Raw genomic sequence first — 23,929 nt, 5'->3', positions numbered from 1 at the left:
TTACACACAGGCAGCACATGTCACTGTATTACACACAGGCAGCGCGTGTCACTGTATTGCACACAGGCAGCACATGTCACTCTAATACACACAGGCAGCAGGTGTCACTGTATTACACACAGGCAGCACATGTCACTGTAATACACACAGGCAGCACATGTCACTATAATACACACAGGCAGCACATGTCACTGTATTACACACAGGCAGCACATGTCACTGTATTACACACAGGCAGCACATGTCACTGTAATACACACAGGCAGCACATGTGACTGTATTACACACAGGCAGCACATGTCACTGTAATACACACAGGCAGCACATGTCACTGTAATACACACAGGCAGCACATGTCACTGTAATAAACACAAGCAGCACATGTCACTATAATACACACAGGCAGCACATGTCACTGTAATAAACACAAGCAGCACATGTCACTGTATTACACACAAGCAGCATGTGTCACTATAATACACACAGGCAGCAGGTGTCACTGTATTACACACAGGCAGCACATGTCACTGTAATACACACAAGCAGCATGTGTCACTATAATACACACAGGCAGCACATGTGACTGTATTACACACAGGCAGCACATGTCACTGTATTACACACAGGCAGCACATGTCACTGTAATACACACAGGCAGCACATGTCACTGTAATAAACACAAGCAGCACATGTCACTGTAATACACACAAGCAGCATGTGTCACTATAATACACATAAGCAGCTCATGTCACTGTATTACACACAGGCAGCACATGTCACTGTATTACACACAGGCAGCACATGTCACTGTATTACACACAGGCAGCGCGTGTCACTGTATTGCACACAGGCAGCACATGTCACTCTAATACACACAGGCAGCAGGTGTCACTGTATTACACACAGGCAGCACATGTCACTGTAATACACACAGGCAGCACATGTCACTATAATACACACAGGCAGCACATGTCACTGTATTACACACAGGCAGCACATGTCACTGTATTACACACAGGCAGCACATGTCACTGTAATACACACAGGCAGCACATGTGACTGTATTACACACAGGCAGCACATGTCACTGTAATACACACAGGCAGCACATGTCACTGTAATACACACAGGCAGCACATGTCACTGTAATAAACACAAGCAGCACATGTCACTATAATACACACAGGCAGCACATGTCACTGTAATAAACACAAGCAGCACATGTCACTGTATTACACACAAGCAGCATGTGTCACTATAATACACACAGGCAGCAGGTGTCACTGTATTACACACAGGCAGCACATGTCACTGTAATACACACAAGCAGCATGTGTCACTATAATACACACAGGCAGCACATGTGACTGTATTACACACAGGCAGCACATGTCACTGTATTACACACAGGCAGCACATGTCACTGTAATACACACAGGCAGCACATGTCACTGTAATAAACACAAGCAGCACATGTCACTGTAATACACACAAGCAGCATGTGTCACTATAATACACATAAGCAGCTCATGTCACTGTATTACACACAGGCAGCACATGTCACTGTATTACACACAGGCAGCTCATGTCACTGTATTACACACAGGCAGCTCATGTCACTCCCTGTTCATACAGACAGCACATGTCACTGTAATACACACAGGCAGCACATGTCACTGTATTGCACGAAGGCAGCACATGTCACTGTATTGCACACAGGCAGCAGTGTGTGTTGTGACCCTCAGCTCACGTAGCTTTCTCTGTTGGTTAAAGCTGCAGTATGGAGACAGTAAGGAGCACCCCCTCAGCTACTGGCTGTACAAGGAGGACTGCGAGAAGAAGCACAGGAAAGCCAAAGACGCAGATCGGGAGAAGAGGCTGCGAGAGAAGAGCAGCATGAGGGAGAAAAGGGAGAGGCATGCAAGGGAGAAGGGGAGCTCGCTTTCCGACAGGGAAGTGGAGGACAGACACAGAGAGAAGCGGCACAAGGAAGGTCTGCACTATGATGAGGAGAGGCGCCGAAGTCATGCAGATAAAAAAGAGAGATCTTCGAAAGAAGAGCACAAGAAAAGGGAATTGAAGGTATTGCTCCACGGGATTGTCTTTATGCTCAGTCTGAAGTCAACAGGTAGCGCGTGTATTGCTCAGAGTAGCCGAGTAATGCTCAGACTTACTCTCTGATATCCTAAGAGCTTTTGGTTATGATGATGAAGCATCAGCTGTAAGTCAAGAGAAGAATGGCTTATTTGGCTCATGTTCTCAGAGGTGTCAGTTCATTATGTCAGGGAGAGCACAGGCCTGTGCTGCAGGCTTCTGAGGCCCCTAGGATATGCCACTGTGCTGCCCTCATTTAGGGTTGCCTTTTCCCCTAGTTGACTTCCACTCTTTGGACACATCTTCATGACAGTCAGTGATGCGCTTTATAAATATTGTCAATGCTTCTCCGTCTAATGAAGTTCACATTAACCATCACAATGGGGGTGGCATGAAAAGTTGACTGAAGTCAATACTTTGTAATTAGTAGAGGGAGAGTAGTAATTGTAGTCATGTGGTACATGTGCTGCCCCTCCCCTCTTTGAGATGAGGTCTAACTATGCTGTGCAGGCTGATCTATAGCTTTGGCTTCCAGTGATCCTCCTGCCTCCATCTTCCAATCAGCCTAGATTACTGGTGCTTGCTATCACACCCAGCTGTTAATATATATTTAACAGTAAATTGAAAATCTTTTATTAAAATTTGAAATTTAACATTAAAAAGGTAGGTGCTACTTTTAAAGGAGAAATTAAGTGATCCACTTATGAAGCAGCTTGAATCAGAATTGGTAAAGAGGTTTAGAAAAAATGAAAAAAAATGTATAGCTACTTATTGCCAAGGTTTTATTTTCTTCCTGTGTATACTTGACTTCATCGGTCCAGTTGCTTAATGTTTTCAGAGACCCACTGTGGTGACTTTTGTTCTCATACATGCACTTTGAACTGCTGCTTTTATAGAACCTGAAACAATTGTCCTGTATCCGTCACATGTATATTGTATAATGTTTGTTATAGAATAAACACCTCTCAAACATTTATCATTGTTTATGGTGAAAGCTTAAAGGCTTTCTAGCTTTTTGAAAGTGTAGTGTGTTCTTACAAGGGCATCTCTTAAAATAATCCTAAATTGTTATGTTTTACAAATAATTTTAAATCAGCATCACATGAATCCTAGAAAAAACATATTTCCAACTTCTCTGCAATATTTAAGTTTATGATTGACTTTTTTTGTTTGTTTGTTTTGTTTCATGTTCAACTTTTGTTTCTAGGAACTTGAAAAAGAAGACAACGATTTAGAGGCTACTGGGCCTGATGAATATCTGCCCAACTTAGAAGATGATTTTGTGGTATGTATAAAATTTAAATTTTTCTCAGTTTAACAATTTGGTCTTAAAAATTAGTGCATATGTAGTAATTATTTTCTCTCTTGTCCGCGTCTGGTAAGATTTGATGTAGATCTGGTTGTTACCTGTGCAAAGTTGGCTATATTCCCACCAGTGGTTACAGTTTAACCCCATTTTAAGTGCACTGTATTTATGTGTGTATGTCACTATAAGGACATATAACACTTCACAATGTTAGCACAAAGTTCGTACATTAATACTTACGAGTATACATGGTTCTATATTCTGCGGTTCACTTCAGAAAAACAAAGGTAGCAGTATATTATAGATTTACAGTCCAGCAGCATTAAAATCATTGAATTATAATTAGCTATAAGAGTTTTGCTGATTTTACATTATAAGTTGTAATGTTTTGTTGTATATGAGCATCAACTCACTTGCCTTAAGCCGCCCCACACCTTCCTATTGCTTGTAGGATTATGAAGATGACTTTGAGGTTTGCGATGGAGACGATGACAGCAATAATGAGCATGAAGCTAGAGAAAAGGCTGAAGAACTTCCTCTGGCCCAGAAAAGGGAAATACAGGAAATTCAAAAGGCGATCAGTGCAGAGAATGAAAGGGTTGGCGAGTTATCTTTGAAAATGTTTCAGAAGCAAGGTTGGACGGAGTATACGAAGGAGCCCTGGACAGGTATGCATGGGGACACTTGTAACTGGGAACATGTTCTGTGAGCTCTGGTAACGGTGGTTACGAGCGAGCTGACACGAGCTATCTTCCATGTACAACCATGCATATTGTTTTGCACTGCAAACAGCCTCTTGTACAGCCTGTAGGCATGTGTTCTTGTTCCCTTTGGTAATGTCCTCGAATTTTCACCAAGTAAGAATTTTAATTTCATAAAGGAAATCCCTTGAGAAAAGGTTCAATAGCCAGTATGCTTCCTGACCTGCTGTGAGTGCCATCTCAGGCCTATTGGCCACCTCACAGGGCTGCTCTCTGTTTTGTACAGTGCCTTGGGCTTCTGTGGAGCTAGCAAGGCCTATCACTTGCCCTGTGGAACAGGTCTGCTGACACATAGCCCAAACCTCCTGCCAGTAAGATCTTGTAGTCCACAATGAATCAAGTTAATAGCAATTAGTTATTAGTGCAGTGTAATAATGCATCTGGAAGAGTAATCAGCAGTCACATTGTGTGCCTGCTGCAGAAGTAGCAAGCTATTGGGCAGTATGGATCGTTGGTGTTCTATAAGTTGATAGCTAGAAGTACTCGTTTGATGCCTGGGCTAATGCATCTGGAAGAAGGAAGGACGCAGTCTTTTTACTGTGTGGATTGCACTGTGTGGTACTGTACCATGGTACCCAGGTACTGGTACTATGGCCTCAGAGTGGCAAGGCAGTATATTTAACTTAGGTCTGTATAATAGATCCACGAACAACCTTTTCATTTCCTTCACTTATGTTTGGCATGATATCTTCCTTTACTCAGTTGGCAAGATGAATTGGTCACTCCCACACACATTGCTCCCTAGAAAGGAAGAACTATGATTTTGGCCCATCAGTATTAAGCTATTGCAAGGGACATGAGAGAAGGGTGTGTACAGAGACAAAGTCATGTTCTATGCTGTCGGTAGTACCTCAGAAGTTGTTTAGTGGTGCTCATGGAGTTTTAGATCTCAACTTTTAGCATTGGCTAGCAGTGTGACCTTTCTGTTGCTGTGATAAAATAGTGAGACTATAATATAAGCGCCTTAGGGCAGGAGATAATTTATTTGCTGTACATTTCCAGGCTACAGTCCATCACAGACCATACAAGTCAAGGCAGGAACAAGCAGGAGATTGGAGCAGAAACCCTGGCAGAATGCTGCTTGCCAGCTTGCTGTCTGACTCATCACCAGGCCATGCTTAACTAGCTTCCTTAGCTAGTCCAGGACTACTAGCTTGGGAATGATGCCATCTGTAGTGGGCTGAGCTTTTCTACATCAGTTAAGATAGTCAAGCCAAGCCTTCATAGATGTGTCCACCGATAAACCTGATACACACAATTATTCAGTTGTGATTTTTTTAAAGGTGATTATAGGCTGTGTCAAGTTGACAGTAAATGCTAACTAGGATGGATAGTTACTTAACCTTTCTACTTTTCTGCTTCTGTAAGGGTAAGACTCCCTGGATTGTTAATTATATAAGTTAATATGTATAATGAACTCATAAGCATGAGTGCTAGGAGGTGTTGGCCATGACTACTGTTTAATCAAACTGTATCCTGCTTGGCTAACCAGGGCTGTCATATTATACTCTGCTGCATCCTGGGGTCTATTTGATAATAAGATGGCCATTTTACCCTTTTCTGTGACTATAGGAAACTGATAAATACCTTTTGCAGTGCATCAGAGTCATCCTTAGTGCTTGAAAAAGTTTTTACAACTCCAGAAGGCATATCTCCATCTGTTGGTGAGTTAGTGCCAAATGATGACCAGAGGTGTCAGCTGTGCTCCAGTATCTATATCTGTGACTGTAAAGACCAAGATGGGTTTGCTCATTTCAAAATCTGAGACAGTAATTCTCTCAAGGTCTGTTGGGAGCTTTGTAGTTGGCATACTGATGTCCATGGCATGGACTCTTAGTAGTGCCAGAACTTAAACTTTGGTCTGGACATGGTCTCCTCCAAAATCATATTCTCTCCATCACTGGTCTTCTGCTTTGAGGGTCAGTGCAGTTATGTGCACAGGCCTCTGAAGGTTTATAAGAATCACAGATGGCAGGTCTGTGTCTTATACTCTTGTTAAACTCAAACACATGTCCAACAGTATTGAGGAGACAGATTAATACATAATTAATACATAATTAACACATATTCCAGATAAGTAAAAGCAGGAAGCTTACAGGAACTTTTAGAGGAAAGTGGTGGATTGAGGGATGGTTGTTTCCACCAAGAAGGATAGCCTAAGATGCTGCTTTTCTCCCAGCCCAATAATAAGGCCATCATATCTTTGGAAATCTTGGTATTCTGATGAGACACATACCTACACTTTGATTTGTTTGTTCCTCTTTTACATTTTAAGTGGTTCATCTCGTCTTCATTTATAGTCATTTCTGCCTTTTAACTATTTTGTATTTATGCACTACTTTTCTTATTCTAGTGTATCATTCTTGTCTGTGGTCACACACCACCTACCCCGTTTCCCCCAAAACACTGGACTCCTGTAGGTGTAGGTAATACCCAGCCCAGTAGATAAACTATAGTTTCTCTCCTATGTGCATCCTTAAGATTAAGTTTAGCTTGTAAGTCAGGCACAGGGAGAGGGTAGTGGAGAACAATCACAGCAGTCGACTGTAACCAAAGCTGGCTGGGCGGGGACTTGGCTCAGTTAAAACAGTTTACGGTCCTCTGATTACACATCCTGTATTGATGAGAGGTGATGGAGTGATGATCTAGACTGAGATGAAGTGACATGGGCACTGGGATAGACTACTCCTGCATCTTCATGGCCTTGTGAATGGAGCTTCTACCTGGAATCTTTCAGAAGAGTCTGACTTCATTGCAGTTGAGATTTGCTTCAGGTGTTGCCCTTCCTCCGTAGTGAGCTTCTTTCCCTCAGGTGAGGGTGGACCCCTGCTTAAGTCTGCATTGCCTAAGTGCTATCTGAACAGTTTATTTTTATTTTATGTACATGAGTATCCTGCATATATACTTATACACCATATGTGTACTTGGTACTTTCAGAGGTCAGAAGAAGTTATCAGATTCCCTGGAGTTACAGACAGTTGTGAGCTGCCACATGAGTGTTGGGAACCAAACCAGGTCCTCTGCATGATCTCTAGTCCCAGAAGTGCTTTCTGATGCCACACTGTGCAGTCAGTTTGAGCACATTTTCTGTTCTTGTTTCCCCAACACAAGCATAGTGCCTTCTCCTTTTAATTAGGTTCCCATCATGCAACAGTGTGGAAACTTTTGCAGGTTATGATGTTGCAGCAAATGTAGCATGAATTTCTTATTTTTACCATTGGTCTTAGCAGCCTCAGGATTTTTTCTTTCCTTAAATTGAGGACATTCACCTTTTTACTTCAAGGAAACTCCTTTAAGTTTTTATTGTGTATATATGTGTGCATGTATGTATGTATGTATGTATGTGTGTGTACATGTGTGAGGGAGTGTGTGCTTGTAATGGTGTTCATGTTAGGGTCAAAGGGCAACTTTCTGAAGTTGCTTCGCTCTTTCCATCTTGTGGGTTCTAGGAATCACTCAGGTTGTCCGGCTTGTAGGCAAGTTTCTTTATTTGCTCTGCCATCTGGTGGTCTCAGAAGAAGGTACTAATGGTTCCTCTTTGGCACATTCATATTGTTTTCCTGTCCTTTTAGGGCTAATTAAGGGTTTCTTGAGTACTAGCAGTGTGACACCAAGAAAGCTGATATGACACTGTGTCTGTAGGGGCGAGTGACTGAATTGGTGGCAGGGAGCACATACAGCCTGCCTACACCAAACTATGGGATGGTTCATGTTCTAGACAAGACGTTGTGAGATTTTCAAGCTATTCAGAACAGAATGTACTTCAATTCTTATCAACTGTTGACTTTGACTTTGGAATTACTCATTAATAACTTTGAGGTCACAATAGACTTTAGGTAAATGGAGTCTTAGAAATGAGACCGCAGGTGAGGTTTTGCTTTTTTTTTCCCCCAGAGTAAGTAGGATAATGATAGGAACCTATATTTTATGCATATATTCATAAACATGTCTAAAGTTCTTACTGGTGTGATTTATCAATTTCAATAAAAATTGTCCAGTGTGATTGTTATATATGTCTATAAATGTGGGTTTTTTTTCCTTGAAGGAATTATTTAATTGTCACAAAATGGCTTTTATTTTTCTTATGCAGATGCAAATGATTCCCCTTCTAGAACCCCTGTTTGTGGAATTTTTGTGGATTTTGCAACAGCCTCACATCGTCAAAAGAGTCGGAGTCAGGCCCTCAAGCAAAAGTAGGTATATGAAGAATTTGTCACAGGGTTGTGTGTGTGCGTTTGTGGATGAAACTCAGGGCCTGTGTACTGTAGGCAGATGTTCTCCCATTTAGCCAATCTTAGTTGTAGCTTTGTGTAAATGCATATTAACGTACTCTTCATCAACATAATCTTAAAACTAGAGTTTTGTATTTTCATTGTTGATTGTTTAGGGATTGAACCCAATATTTTGAGTATTAGGCAAGCAATCTCCTTCTGAGCTGTATTCCTATCCTGGTCAATTCCTTTACTACGACTACAGTTCTTTCTGGTCACTGGTTAGTCTGATTAGTTCACACCCTTTTGTGTACAAGGTGCTTGCTAGCTAATGACTGCAGTACGTTCATGGCTGACCATTTTGGACTAAGCCATGGAGCCCATGGTCTGTTTTGACTGCGGCAGAATCACAACCATACATTTAGATGTCTGGTGGCCAGAATCTTGCTAGCACTGTCGCTCTGTGGTACTGATCTCTTAAAATATAGGTATAAGCTTCTATGACCCAACAATTCTTGTATTATGTACACCTGCAAAACTATCATCATGTAAGTGATAACCAAGGTTTGCTACCTGCTCAAGCGTTAATTAGACTCCTTTGGTCTGCCACCTGCTCAGACATTAATTAGGCTCCTTTGAACTCCTTTCAACTATGGCTCTAGCCATGAGTTCCTGCCCTGAGTGCCTGGATGGCTGAGTGTGGGGGAAATGCTAATGTGGGCAGCCCTATGTAGTGGAGAACCCTGGAGCACTCACCTCATAGCAGTCTTTCAAATGATTAAAGCTGATTCTGCAGTGGCTGGGGGACCATAACTTTTAAATTTGTCCTCCCACAAAGTCTGTGATAGTGTGATCAGGGATACTGAACCATAGTGACTAGAGCCACAGGGAAATGTTACAAGCAGGGTAACAAGAGAGGCAAGGAAGAAGAAGGCTTTTTGTCTTGCTTTCTTTCCCCTGAGAAATGACTCAGAATGACCAGTGATTCAATAGAAAAAAAAAGTTATGCTGTCAGTACAAAGATGAAATGTATTTTGTTACTAAGTCAGAAGCATGTATTCACACACAAAGGCCAATACTTCCCTTATTGAACAGATGAAATGCTAAAACAACTACAGTGTTCCATGGTCCTTTGAGAGCATTAACATAACATCTTGCTTTTATCAACTTGACAGGCAGAGGCAGCTTTCTATGATGTGTCAAATACAGCTACCCAATGACAGACACTATTGAGCAGCATATAATTATCAGAGCAACATTCTTTTTTGACTAGTGAGTTTCAAAGGATTGGGACAGAACTTCGACCATTTTCTATGATGAACAGTTTGTATTGAAGAAACAAAAAACCAAAAAAACCAAAAGCTCTTCAGCTAAAAACAACTAGGAGAGCTGAATCTAAAGCAACAGTAGTAGCCACAAATCCTGAGATGGCTGCACAAAAACTAGTAGCTTAGACCACCAGGACGCAAAGGATCAAGCTCCACAAGAGAAGTGTAGTGTGCCAATCCTGTGTTGCTGCTATTTTCCTATTCCAGGGACTATTTGGGTTTGTTTCTCAAGGTGGCCAAGTCAGGCAGAAAGCAAGAGTAGGGAACTGGGACATTCATCTACGGTGGGGAGATGGAAAATGAAGTTTAGGACTTTGAAGTAGGAGAATCCTTGATAAACACCCCTGACCTTGGTTGAAGTTCCTAAGGCCTATATGCTAGGAAGAAAGGCAGGTCTGAAATAATCTAACATCACAGAACATGACACTGAGCCTCTGATCATCTCAGTAGGACCTGTTGAGTGTGGCCTATTTGGATTCTGATTGCCAGGAAGAAACTAAGAGGAAAATACCCAAAATTTCTACAAAATTTCCTATACAATGTCTATTATACAGTAAATTACTAGACATATCAGGAATTGGAATCATATAACTCAAACCAAGAGTGTAGCACATTCATGTATGATCCTGAGAGCAAATCATTAGTTCTGGATTTTAGAAATAAGATCTTAATAGCATGTGATTAATGTGTGTATAAGCAAATTAACAAGCAATGAATTTGATCAGAACAAGAAATTTTAGGACTCTACTGCAAAATATAATAATTGAAATTAAAACTGAATAGATGAGTTAGTTCAATAACAAATTATCAGAGGTGGTAGGATCAGTGAGTTGGAGAGAAGACAGTGAGATAAGGATGTGGGGGCAGATTTGAAAGTGACCCAGACACAGAGTGTCTGACACAGAGTCATGACACAGAGTGAGGACCTTCTGCTCTGCTCTGTATAAAGGAATCATACCCTCCCAGAAGGAAAGGTAGAGGAGAAAGGACCAGGACAGATTTTCAAAAACTGATGAATGTAAATAATTTAAAGCCTTACAAGGTTCAAGAAGCATAAATGTCGATAATAAGGACAAAGCCAGGTGTGGTGGTGCCCGCATTTAATCCCAGCACTCGAGAGGCAGAGGCAGAGGCAGGTGGATTTCTGAGTTCGAGGCCAACCTGGTCTACAAAGTGAGTTTCAGGACAGCCAGGGCTACACAGAGAAACCCTGTCTCGAAAAACCAAAAAAAAAAAAAAAAAAAAAAAAAGTAAATAAGGACAAACAAAAGTACAGTGAGAGAGCACCAGACAGCAGGGCTCTTAAAAACAGCTAGAGAGGGGGGAGCCTGCAGTTTGAAAGTTGGAGCAGATGACAGCTAAGTGGGAGAGATTCAAAGGAAAATATAGGCCACAGTGATAGAGTGCTCCAAGTGCTGAAACTAAATAATGTCTTTAAAAATTAAAGTAAAAGATGCACATTTTCAGACCTACAAAACCATGAGAATTCTTTGCTTACAGACCTATAATAAAACAAACAGGGAATTTTCAGGCAGAAACAATTGATACCAGATAAAAACATGGACTCCTAAAGGAGGGAATGACCAAAAAAAAAAAAGGTAAGTTTATGAACCAATAAAAATCAGTACTGACTGATTAAATGACTGCAGTATCTCATGGAATTAGACATTAGATAGAATTAATTTCTTCTTCACTACTTAGCCCAAGAATTGGAGAAGTAAATGGCACAATAAGTCATTGTCAGGTCCTTGCAGTTAGATAAGAGGTTATATTAGAGTAGGGCAAGGGTATATGTTGAAATGTTTAGGGTGCCCATTCAAAGATAATTGAAAGAGAGTATTATAAGTGAATAAATAGGATAATTAAAACACAAGATCAATCCAATGTTAGGCAAGAAGAGAAAAAACAAAGGAATAGAGGATGTAAAAAAAAAAGAAAAACAGATGGTAAAGTAACCCAGAGTATGTCAGTAATGTCTCTAAATACTTGTAGCCTTTAAATTCTATTTAAGACACAGATTTTACAACTGGAAAAATAAGTATATTTTAGGGAAGAAACTTTTCATGCCAGACACAGAAAGGTTGAAAATACATGGATGGGGGAAGCTGTGTCAAGCAAACATACCTTTACCAAAACAATACCTATGTCAGACAAACATAGAATGAGAAGGCTACTGTCCAGTTATGTCGTAGTGATAAGAGGGCAAGCTTAACCGAGCCTGACACTTCTCACCTGTGTATCCAACAGGAGTGCGACATGGTTTGCAAGCACCACAGATCAAGCCGAACCCAAAGCAAAAATACTGTCCACAAATACAATAAAAGATGTGATAAGATAATCTTCTTAGATGAATGTATTTTGTTTTTTATGTGTGTTAGTGTATTGCTCTCTCTCTCTCACACACACACATATATGCTCCTCATGCATGCCTGGTGTCCATGGAAGTCAGAAGAGGGCGTTTGAGTTATAGTTATAAACTACCATGTTGGTACTGGGGATTGAATCTGGGTCCTTTGCAAGAAAAACAAATTTTCATAATCACTGAGCCATCTCTCCAGCCCACAGTCAGAGATTTTTTTTTTCTTTTTTTGTTTTTGTTTTTTTGTTTGTTTTTTTTCTTTTTTGAGACAGGGTTTCTCTGTGTAGCCCTGGCTGTCCTGGAACTCACTCTGTAGACCAGGCTGGCCTCAAACTCAGAAATCCACCTGCCTCAGCCTCCCAAGTGCTGGGATTAAAGGCGTGCACCACCACTGCCCAGCTGATTTTTTTTAACACACTTATTTTTTTGGTGATAGAAATTTAGTACAGACAAAAATGTAGTAGACTTTTATAACATTTAAACAGTCTTTTATCAATGGGCCAAAGTGAAGTAGACTATCTTTAACCATAATGGAATTAAGCTCCAAATCAAGAAAAGGTCAATTAGAAAATTGCCAGAAGTTGGGAAATTAAACATTATACTTCTTGGTGAACCATAAGAAAAAAGAAGAAATTAGGAGAGAATCAACGTCTACAATCTCTCTCTCTCTCTTTTTCTCTTTCTCCCCTTCTCTCCCTTCTTCCTCCTCTTTCTTTAAAGATTTATTTATTTTATGAATATGAGGGTTCTATCTGCATTATGCCTACATGCTAGAAGAGGGCATCAGATCCCAGTATAGATGGTTGTGAGCCACTATGTAGCCGCTGGGAATTGACCTTGGGTCCTCTGGAAGAACTGGATAGTTCTCTTAACTGCTGAGCTATCTCTCCAGCCAAGAATTTAAATTTTCCATCTTGGGTGCTGCTAGTTGGACTCAGGGCCCTGAGTGTACTAGGCCTGCATGCTGAGCCACACCCAGGCCCATGTGTTGTTTTTAATAGCAACAGTGAAAGGCAGCATTTGCAGACCTCCTTCTGTGTGGTGTGCTGGATCTACAACAGCAAAAACACATTGGGAAAGTGAAAGGCTGTATCTCAGAGGTCCAAGTAGGCACCAGGAGCCTTGGAGAGGCAGAAACTAATTAGAAATTATAAAGGAATGAAATAAAAGGCAAGAACAAAAATGTGTAAAATTGAAAATATTTCCAATAAATTCAACAAAGCCAAAATTATTCTTGGAATAAATTTATAAACTCTATGGTAGGTCTTGGTCAAGTACAATGAAGAAAACAAAGACACAGTAAAAATGGAAAAGAGAGCATTGCTGCAGAGCTAACAAACTCTGTGAATGATTGCCAATAAAGATCTAGGTGAGATGAGCAAACCTTAGAAAGGCACAGCTCAGCACAGCAGATGCAAATCCCAGAAGTTTTAGGCTGTTAAAACTTCTTTGTTAAGTTTGTTTAGTATGTAAATTACTTTTTCTCTCAAGTTAACGTACAGACATAGTTGGTCTGTACTCGAGGAAATATCTCCTGTTTTCACAGATTCCAGAGAACAGAAAAATGGGTCCCGTTTTCAACTTGTGTTTTTTTCCCTGAGGCTTAGCCAGACTTTGACTCAAAATTTTATGACTATGAAAATGAAAAGTTGTGTGTGTGTGTGCGCGCGCGCGTGCGTGCGTGCATGCGTGCGTGCGTGCCTGCGTGTGTGTGTGTGTGTGTGTGTGTGTGTGTGTGTGTGTATGAATGTATGTATGTATGTATTCAGATTGGCAGGTAGGGACATAATTTATTAGGGGGTTTGTCTCACTTCATTGCATGGGTCAAGAAGTACCTTAAAGGTTATCCAAATTATGAAAAACAAAACAAAAACAAAAACAGAAAAATCCATAGTATGGCTCCATTTAGGTCCGAAAGCCTGATATCAAAGGAAATGGGTGGTGTAATTCTGTTTTTTGGGGTTTTGTTTGTTTGTTTTTTTGTTTTTGTTGTTTGTTTTTTTGAGACAGGGTTTCTCTATATAGCCTTGGTTGTCCTGGAACTCAACTTTGTAGACCAGGCTGGCCTCGAACTCAGAAATCCACCTGCCTCCCGAGTGCTGGGATTAAAGGCGTGTGCCACCACGCCCAGCTGGGTGGTGTAATTCTTACACCAGATACAATGTGAGAGCTGGTGGACTCTTGACCCTTAGATCTGGGGTCCAAATGCTCTAGAGTCTGGAGTTCTGATGCCCAAAGGCAGAAGAGGATGCTGACTCCTGAATGGAAAGTAAGAATCCAGACTTTGTATGCCCTTTGTCTTACCTGAACCACCAGTCTTTTGGGTTATACTGCCTCACTGTGGGCAGAAAGACTGCAGTCATCTCAGTAACAAAGGTGTCAGTGCCCCAGACATCATCACAGACACTGCCGGGCAGCCCAGACAGCCCAATGAAATGATAAGTCATTTGGATGTCTAGCTCAGCAGAGACGCAGACTCATGTTTCCTGACATGTCAAAAATTACAGGGCTTCGTTGGCTACCTTAGTATTCCTATATATAGTCATCCATTACACAATGACACCCAAAATGGGTAACACCTAAGAATTAGGAACACAAGGTTGGGTTAACATTAATTTATGTCATCCATCACCTTACCAGAACAGCAAAGACATATAACAACAATAACATAGTCAACACTTGGTGTAGTAAATCTTAGCAAATTAGAACTGAGTAGAATTTCACCTAATAAGAATATTTTTATAAAAATTCAACAAGTAGTTTCATATGTTCTGGTGAAGCTTTTCAGCTCTAAAGGTGGGTGTGGAATCTACCACCTTTACTTCAGTCTAATTAGATGAAAATGAATAAATAAAATTATATGTATTGGAAAAATATTTTACTAGCTACATGATTATATAGATAGAATTTTAAAATCTATATCTAAAACTAAGATATATTAAGAGTGTGAATAATGAATGAATTTAGCAAAGATGTTGCATAAAAACTTATGGCAGTCAGTTGTTTTTCTCTGTACTAGCCATTAAATTTTCACCTATTAATAGGTGCCAGATAAACATGATTGCATTAGGCCTCCACAGAGAAATGTAGAACATATTATTGAGTCTTAGGAAACAAAAAAAGTGCCTTTCTATTATAAATCCCATAAGGGTATGTGTGAATTCATACTTTTCAGAAAGCTGATTCTGAAAATTACATAGAAATACTAAGATTCAAAAGTAGTGGAGACATTATTGAAGGAGAGAAAAAATTAGAGGCTTTCTAACCCAGATGCCAAAGTTAGTTACGGAACCCAGTTATCATCCTGTATTCTTAGCACAAGAACTCAAGCTGACTAAGTACAGGGTGGGGAACATCAGCCTTGACACACTGACACTGACTGTGTTGTAGTTGTTGTGCAGTAGGGAAAGGATGATTTTCAGTGGCTAATGCTGGAGCAGCTAGAGAAAGGTGTGGAAACCGCAAGCTGAGCCCTGTCTTGAGCCACCTACACAGGGAGACGATGTGCACAGCCAGGAAGTGTGGGATGTTCTTCTGTGGCAGGAAATCTCGAGGCTGGATTGTAGGGAGTGAGGAGAAAGTTGTAGGATGGTGGCCAGAGAATCAGATGATGTAAGAGTGACAGCGGTTGTGAGGCCTCTGAGTGAGTGGAGGAGGACAGGAGACGAGCCACGTGAGAACAAGTGACTTGTTAATACTGTGATTCTGGGAAGATCTTTCACCCATCCATATGTACTGAACACCAGCCATGTGGGAGTAGTGGTAAGTGGAAGAAATAAAGAACACTTTTCTTGCTCAGCTTGCATTAGACTCAGGGGAGGTGACTGGGATACTTACATTGAATCCAGTGCCATCACCTTTAGGGTGAAACTATTATAAATAGTTGGGAAAGAAGACTGTGAGGCAAGAGGACACCTAGGGTCTGGGGTTACTGGTGTCTGTCAGGAGCTTGTTTCCTGTGAGAATAGGCCGCTGTAGCTAGGAGAATGTAGGCTGAAAGCCTGGTTGTCATAGTGGCTTGATAGTACAAAAATGTCATCCTACTAGCCAACACAATACATCATGAAAACAGTGCTGGCCGTGGAAATTCTAGTATACATATATTGTAACTGTCAGCCTCAGTGTACTTCAGTGGGCCAGTCACACACTGGCTCATGATATACTCCCACCACTACTTGCTGACTGTTTTTATTTGTGCTTGCTTTTTTCCTTTTCTCCTAGGCCTCTAATGTGGGGTCCTGTGTAAGTTAAGAAAGCATTTGGCCACTGAGTTACATCCTCAACTCCTGTTTAATTATTTAAAATAATTTTTGAATACTTTAGACTCACTCTTAATTATTTACATGTGACCCTAAAATATACCCTCCTGCAAGTCCCTGAGTCTTGTTATTCAATTGAATTTTTGTTTCCAATCTGTTTTAAAGGACACGAAGTTCAAAACTGCTCCGGCTTATTGACTTAGACTTTTCGTTCACTTTTTCTCTCCTGGACCTACCACCAGTAAATGAGTATGACATGTACATTAGGAACTTTGGGAAAAAAAATACCAAGCAGGTTAGTGCTACCTAAGTGATAAAATGAAAGTACAGTATAAATGCATGTGCCTTGTGTCTACTCTGCAATATTAGAATTGGAAATGGCCTCTGAGACAGTAGTCAGGACAAAGTGTGTTCTTCCCAACTTGGTACTCATAAACTCAAGGGATGCAAAGTCTAACATAGCCTCTTGGGGCATGATTGGTACAGATGGCAGGTCCTTAGTTTCTTTTATGTTGAATTTTTGCTCACAAGCCCGTCTTAGCAGGCAAATCTCAGCAGCAGGAGCCTGATAGAAGTAGTAGTCATGCTACATCTGCAGTCAGAAGAGCAGAGTAATAGCTGCCTGCATAGTCATACTAAGTTCATTTTCTCCAATTTCTATACAGTACAGGACCCAAGCCCAGGGAATTGTGTCAGCTGCTTTTACGCAGGATTTCCCACATCAATTAAAGTTTGAAAGTCCCCCACAGGCTAACCTTATCCCAACCCCAAGTATACTTTAATTCTTTTTTAAAAGTGTATTAGGTTTTTTAAAAATGTAGTTACTTTTATTTTAAGTAATGGCAAATTGATCTGAAATTGAAACTAGATGTTAATTCTAAGCTACTTTTGCCTCTAAGGCGTATGTTCAGTACAATGAAGATAATGTTGAGAGAGACATTCAGACTGAAGATATAGAAACCAGGGAAGTATGGACCCAACACCCAGGAGAAGGCACGGCTGTATCTGGAGGTAACTGGTTGGATGTCTACTCTCTTTACAGTATGTTTTGATTTGTTTTGTTTTTATGTAACTCCTTTTATCCCAGTGTTGTTTTTGATGAGGTTTTTAGTATATGACTGTGGAAGTAACCTTTTAATATTCCTTTGAAAAAACAAATTAGCTCATGAATGAGATCAGAGCTGTTGAATCACAGGGAATCATTAAATTGGCCTGAACCCTAGTCTGATCCCTGAGAGGATTTGTAATGCCATGGGGAAGATACTGTCCTCCAAATACTCACGATATAACTTCACCCTACACCTGTAGGACAGACTCTGCTCTGAGAACAGCACAGTTTATTCTCATCAGTGTGTTGTCATTTTGAAGTGCAGTTCAGCAGTCTCTAAGATACAGGCATCTGCAGCTGTTCACATAGAATTTACTCATTGACCTTTTTTAAAAAAAATTTTTTTTTAAGGAATTGTCTATATGACTTCACCATAAGAAAGCTCCAAGGTTGGTTTCTCTTACTGCCAGTGCCCTGTACCCTAAGTGTTGCAGATTTCTCATCTTTAGATGCTTGATCTGTAACCTAAAACTCACACCAAACACACTGGTTCTTTTTAGTGCATTCCTCGTGGCTGTTGACGAAGATTCAGTCTGTGAACTTCCAGTAAAAAGTGTGATGTTGGGAGACAGTGTTGACTTTTCTCCAGGGTTCTCTGTGTCTGTGGCACTGTTTCAATACTGTGATTTGAAAAGCTTCACTGTTTTGGAGTCAACTTTATTGACTTAAAAAAACCTGTATTTTAGGTAGCGAAGAAAAAGACTTCTCTGATGTCACAGTTGTACCGAAGATCGACACTCCGAGGTTGGCTAACTTTCTCCGGGCAGCGTGCCAGGTACTTTCTGTGCTGCATGTCCTCTTCTGGGAGTTAGAGCTCAGGATTCACTGTGTTGTCCTTGTGGCTTAAAATCAGTTCTTTGTCCTCAAGTATTATTTTCTTACAGATTATCAGTAAAACATTCATATAAGTCCATGCACAACAACACTAGGTAACTGAAAATTCTGTTAGTTTTGGGTTCTATACTATAATTTCCTACAGTTGAAAATAACAACAAACTGGTAAAGCAAGTATAAACCTGCACAGTATTTGTAAATAATAAACAACTGGCGATGGGAAATTTCCAAGTACATAACCATGTACCACAGCAGACCTCCCTCACCTGATTTGTTATTCACTCCCCTTTTCATTATTTACCTGGTTATTTTGCAGCTGACTCTAATCATCATCTTTCAGTATAAATTTCTAAGAGAAAAAGATCTTTTGTTGATGTAAAAAGACACAGTGTCTCAAAGGGAATATGAAAGTTTATGTTGCAGCCAAATACCAGAGATTTAGGTTACCCTAAGTACCATCGTTCAACATGGTGAACATTTCCGCTAAGTTTCTAGTTACAGATCAAGAGTGAATCTTAAACCAAAGCACTTTTCAGATATGTTGGAAGAACAGTGGGTAGGAGGGGTACAGCAGCGTGAGGAAGTCTGTGCTGGAGGCCTCAGACACTGTCTGAAGACATTCTTAGTCATAAGGACAAGCATAAAGGTGGGCAATGCAAGGCTGCCAGGAGGTCTAAAGATAGATAGCATAAGAGGATTTGTTTGTAGACTTGTAATATTACAGCTCTCCACAATCACAAAGTTCTTTAACACAGGTGTGACCTACTAACATTGGTAATTTCTAATATATTAAGATATGAAGTTGATGTTCTAATCTCTATGTTGTCTCAAACTTTTTATATAAACTTAGAATTTAAATGTGGAGCAGACATAAACAGCCTACTAATGTTAAGCCTGGACAGGCTGATTTGGAATAAGCCTGTTTATCAGACTGTTATGTTAGAAATAGGATTAGGCTTGACATATTTGTTATTATTATTAGATTCTGTTTTAGTATAAAGTTCTTGCAACTGGTAAGAATAGAGTCCTCAGTGCAGTGCAGTGAAGAGGGAGATGAGCTGGTAACTAGGCAGTGACAGGGATGGGTACAGAAGCCTGCTGCAGCCCTGCTCCCATGGTGTCTGTGCATGGCACATCTCTGTCCAACCTACATGCAATCCTGCCAGTCCTTGAGTCATGTCTTCTGCTTCCTTTTACCATTTCTGCTAATTCTTAAGTCTTTTCACGTTCTAGAGATGACCTAGTTGGAGCCACTGCAGACATTTAATGCTGACTTAGAGTCAGTGAGTGATGGTTGCCTGTGTTTCTCCTTAGCACTTTGTTTGCTTGAGGGTGTTAGATGTCCAGGCTGCCTCCTCCTCTGAAGTTTTAATTGTATTTAATGAAGGAAACTATATGTAATATGAAATAATGGCATACTGTGACATTATATTAGTTTGCTGTTATTATACAAAAAGATACTTTTACTTTTAAAGTTATAGTATGGTGGAGCCAAACATTTATTTGTAGAAATGAAATCTACAAAAGGTAATTTTTAACCAAAGGATAGCATGCTGTTAGTGTTTTAAGAAGTATGGCTTATCTTTGGGGTGGTTTTTCTTTTTTAAAATACATTTTTTATTTTATGTGTATGGATGTTGCCTGCTTATACATCTGTGAACCATATGTGTGCATTCTGGTCCTGCAGAGACCAGAGGAGACCCTGGATTGGGGTTACAGCCAGTTGTGTGCTACCATGTAGGAGCTGGGAATTGAACCCAGGAACCCTGGAAGAGAGTGCTCTTCAGTACTGAACCATCTCTCCAGGCTTTGCTTACTTGTCTTTCAAAGGTGGTTGCTGTGTTGCTTGAAGAGGACCGTTTGGCAGCTGGACCCAGCTGGATTCCCCGGGCTCAGGACAAAGCTCTCAACATCAGTGACAGCTCATCTCAACTGAACACAAGCCTACCGTTTCTTCAGAGTAAGAGGTTTCTTTCTGATATTGGTTTATAGCTAAACACAAACATTTTTATTAGAACACTGATCATTAATGTTATATAGTTTAAATGTGATGGGATCTATTTTCTATAAAATAGAAACACTCAATGGCTGCAGAATTGCAAATACATGGTGAGTATTCTTTTCTTAAACATGTTTATGATTTATGATTTTCTTAATTAGAAGAGACCTGACAGCCATTTAGATTAGTGAACTTATTTAGTAAGTGGAAACTGAGATTGTCCATGTTTGTTTTAAGTCCTATAGTTTCTCTCAGGTAGTCATTCAGGTAATGCCCAGCTATGGAAATGGTAAACAAATGGAGTCAGAGTATTTAAATTGTTTAAACAAACTTCATTTGCAGGGTCAAATTTGAATTTTTATCTTATTTATTTATTTATTTATTTATTTATGGTTTTTCAAGACACACTCTCTCAGTATAGCACTGGCTATCCTGGTACTAACTCCATAGACTCATGCTGGCCTCAAATGTTTGGAGATCTGCTGGTCTCTTGTCTTTCAAATGCTAGGATCAAAGGCTTGTGCCACCACAGCCTGAGTGTTTGTTTTGAGTCACTGTGTCAGTTGTTAGGCTGGCTGTGAACTCTTGAGCATCCTGCTTTGGTCTCCCCAGATTATAAATGTATGCTCACATGCCTGTGTCCATTTAATAAATCTTTATCTAAGGGCAACTTTGTCTTTAAAGAATGTGACCAGTGAGGTAGCTGAGCTGTCATGGTTCTGGCTGTGTGAAGACTTGGCAGGAGTGAGTGGTGCCCAGCAGTGTTACTTCCTTCAAGAGACAGAATGAAAACATACTTTGGCACCTGTAAAGCCAGAGAGTTGCTGTCTGCCTCTGGCTCTACACATTTCTTTTGCTTGCCTGCTGTTTTGAGGTTGATTTAGGTACTTTTCTGTCTTTTAAGCATTAAATATATTGTTATGTTTTTCATATTCTTCAGAGTCTTTTTGTTCATCCTTTAGAAAACCGTAAATCATTGTACTTGCAACGTTCATTGTAAACACTCAGGAGGCAGAAGGAAAGAACTGGTTGTCTCCGGAGCTGGTGCACTGGGAATGGTAGCAGAATGGAATAATGTGAATTATGCACGTACCTAGAGGCTTTCGCTATCTAATGCATGTCTGTTCTTGGAAGACTTATGCATGTAAAAGTAGAGGAGATGTTTTGTTCACTTCCTGCTGTGCCTCAGTAAGATGAATATTGAGATAAAAGAAGGAGAGTGAGTCTGAGAAAGAGAGATTCAACTTAGGAGGCAGATAGCCTCACAGTGAGCAGTTAGAATTTCATTCATAATATGTCCCAGTCTCTGGTCAGATACAGTGATACTTTCAGCCTTCATGGGATGTGCCCACTGCTATTGTCACTGTTGAAATGTGCTGAGATGAGATGCCAGCATCGGCCTGCTTATTCATTCATTTGTGATATCTGTAGTATGCTGGCAGTCATTGGAGGAGTTGGGATTGAGCAAGTAGGTAAGACAGAAGTCCTTCACTTTGGGAACTTCTTAGTATCCTAATAGACTACAAACTAGCTAAGCATGGAAACATGGGCTGTAGTAGGAAGGGTTCCATTCCAAGTAACAGTTAAAGACAGAAGGTATCTCATCATGAGTGTGATCATGAGGAGACAGATGAAAAAGTGACCAAGGAAACATTGGGAAGTTTCCTATGAAAGTAGCAGCCCTAGGTATATCTTGAACCTCACAGAGTCAAGGTGACCAAGGGGGACGGAGTTGGGTAGTAATGATGCTCAGATCTCCTGTTGACTATGAGTTTCTAAAAATTACTACTTTCAAAATGGGATCAGAATACAGCGGTTATAAACTTTGTCAGTACCAGGCTGGTGAGATGCCTCATTTGGTAAAGGTAGTTTCTGCCAAGACTGGCTACCCAAATTCAACCCTGGAACATACCTGGGGGAAGGAGAGAACTGACTCCTGCATGAGGTCCCCTGACACCTACAAATGACACATGAGCACATGCACACAGACACACAGGTACAAAGAACACAAGGGAGGGACAAGGGGAGAGACAGGGGGAGGGAGGAGGAAAATAAGCATTGAGGAGAGGAGAGAGAGAGAGAGAGAGAAAGAGAGAGAGGGAGAGGGGGGAAAGAGAGAGAGAGAGAGAGAGAGAGAGAGAGAGAGAGAGAGAGAGAGAGAGAGAGGGAGAGAGGGGAGAGGGAGAGGGAGAGAGGGGAGAGGGAGAGAGAGAGAAAGTAGAAGAAGAGAAGAGAAGAGAAGAGAAGAGAAGAGAAGAGAAGAGAAGAGAAGAGAAGAGAAGAGAGAAACCTTATTGGTGTTACTGAAAACTAGAAACCAGGCCTATGAGGTGACTTAGTGGGCCATCACTTTGATGTGTATGACTGGCAATCTGAGTTCAATTCATGTAAAGACTGGAAGAAAAGAGCCAACTCCATAAGGTCGTCCTCTGACTTGGACATATGTGCTTGCTTCTTCTTAGCATGGCCACATGCATACACACGCAGTCACAGCAGAAACCCAGTAACAATGGTGTCAGAGTTTTGCCCATGAGCGGTGAAGGAGCACATCTAACTATGTCATTGCTTTTCTGGAGGAGCATTGCAGGCTGTTAGAGGAGGCAGTGAGGGTGTGGCTGTGCGTGGGTGAGGAGATGCGGAAGGAAGGACCACTCTGATCCTCAGGAACTAGTCAGCAGATGTAGTTTTACTTCCCAGCCATATTAACCCTGTCTTTGTTGACTACAAAATTCTCACCAGACCATGAGCTTCCATCTACTGTTTCTTCAGTTGATCAACAGTGAGAACTGTACGGAAAGCAGCTCTGCCAAAGAAGTCTTACTCATTCTTGGAATGCTACACCTGGCTTTGGATTAGTTCTCTGCATGGAGTTCTGAGGGCCATTGTAAAGAGAACTAAGGTTCCTAAGAATAGTGTCCTAGTAGTAGCATGTCATGTCAAGAAGGCCCCTCCAGTCATTTCTGACTCTCACACACATGGTGTGAGGAGCTGCTAGATGAGAGGAAGTGTGTTGTCCTGGCCTAGACTGCCCCATAGTCAAAGGATTTCCCTTTGGTCAAGCCACATGGTCTCCATGGACACAGAATTTAGGTTTAGGCTGTAGGCACGGAGAAGACTGACGTTTGGGGATTGAGGACCTAGCTCATTGGGTATAGTGCTTTCCTAGCGTGCAGAACACCTGGGATAAAGTCCTTAGTACTGAATATCTTGTCTTAGAACGGTTCAGGTCTGATATTTGCTCAGCTTTGAACAACCCATGTGTTCTTCCTCATTGAGTTGGATTTTATGTGGGTATTGTGAAGTATTTTAAATGCTAAAGTGAAATACGTTTTCTCCTATCTCCAGGTCGGAAAGTATCCTGCTTGCATGCATCTCGAGTTCAGAGGCAGACCGTGGTCTCTGTTCATGACCTACCTGAAAAGGCTTTTGCCCCATCGCTGGATAGCCGGCACCTCCTCTGTGTGTGGGATATTTGGCAGCCTTCAGGGCCCCAGAAGGTTCTGATATGTGAGTCAAAGGTACACTGAGGAGGAGTCTGTGCTTGCTTCTAGGAGGGTCCCAGAAGGAGGGACAGAGATAACAGATTGAGAGTATGAGTAGGGCCCTGTTTCTAGTGCCTTGTCTCTAGACAAAACCCATTTGTTCTGATCTAGAAATTCTAGAAATTAAC

At 40.9% G+C, this 23,929-nt stretch overlaps 1 protein-coding gene across 4 annotated transcripts in view; it reads left to right on the top strand.

The window, feature by feature from the left end:
• Positions 1-23,929, top strand: part of Dync2i1 (dynein 2 intermediate chain 1) — a 56,550-nt gene that overhangs the window by 13,754 nt on the left and 18,867 nt on the right. For 3 of the 4 annotated variants that reach the window (XM_021179531.3, XM_021179530.3, XM_021179532.3), the window contains 9 exons: positions 1,774-2,082; positions 3,302-3,379; positions 3,852-4,068; positions 8,252-8,354; positions 16,484-16,613; positions 17,218-17,329; positions 18,113-18,201; positions 20,091-20,220; positions 23,605-23,777. In XM_021179531.3, the coding sequence (XP_021035190.1) occupies positions 1,774-2,082; positions 3,302-3,379; positions 3,852-4,068; positions 8,252-8,354; positions 16,484-16,613; positions 17,218-17,329; positions 18,113-18,201; positions 20,091-20,220; positions 23,605-23,777 (1,341 nt within the window). The remainder of the gene's footprint in view (positions 1-1,773; positions 2,083-3,301; positions 3,380-3,851; positions 4,069-8,251; positions 8,355-16,483; positions 16,614-17,217; positions 17,330-18,112; positions 18,202-20,090; positions 20,221-23,604; positions 23,778-23,929) is intronic. The other variant, XM_085830720.1, reaches the window with a different exon arrangement.

Source organism: Mus caroli, unplaced genomic scaffold, assembly GCF_978045245.1.
Source record: "Mus caroli unplaced genomic scaffold, Mus_caroli_1 scaffold_14, whole genome shotgun sequence".
Lineage (NCBI taxonomy): Eukaryota > Metazoa > Chordata > Mammalia > Rodentia > Muridae > Mus > Mus caroli.
Note: the sequence above shows the minus strand (reverse complement) of the source record. Positions and strands in the feature narration are given on the sequence as shown.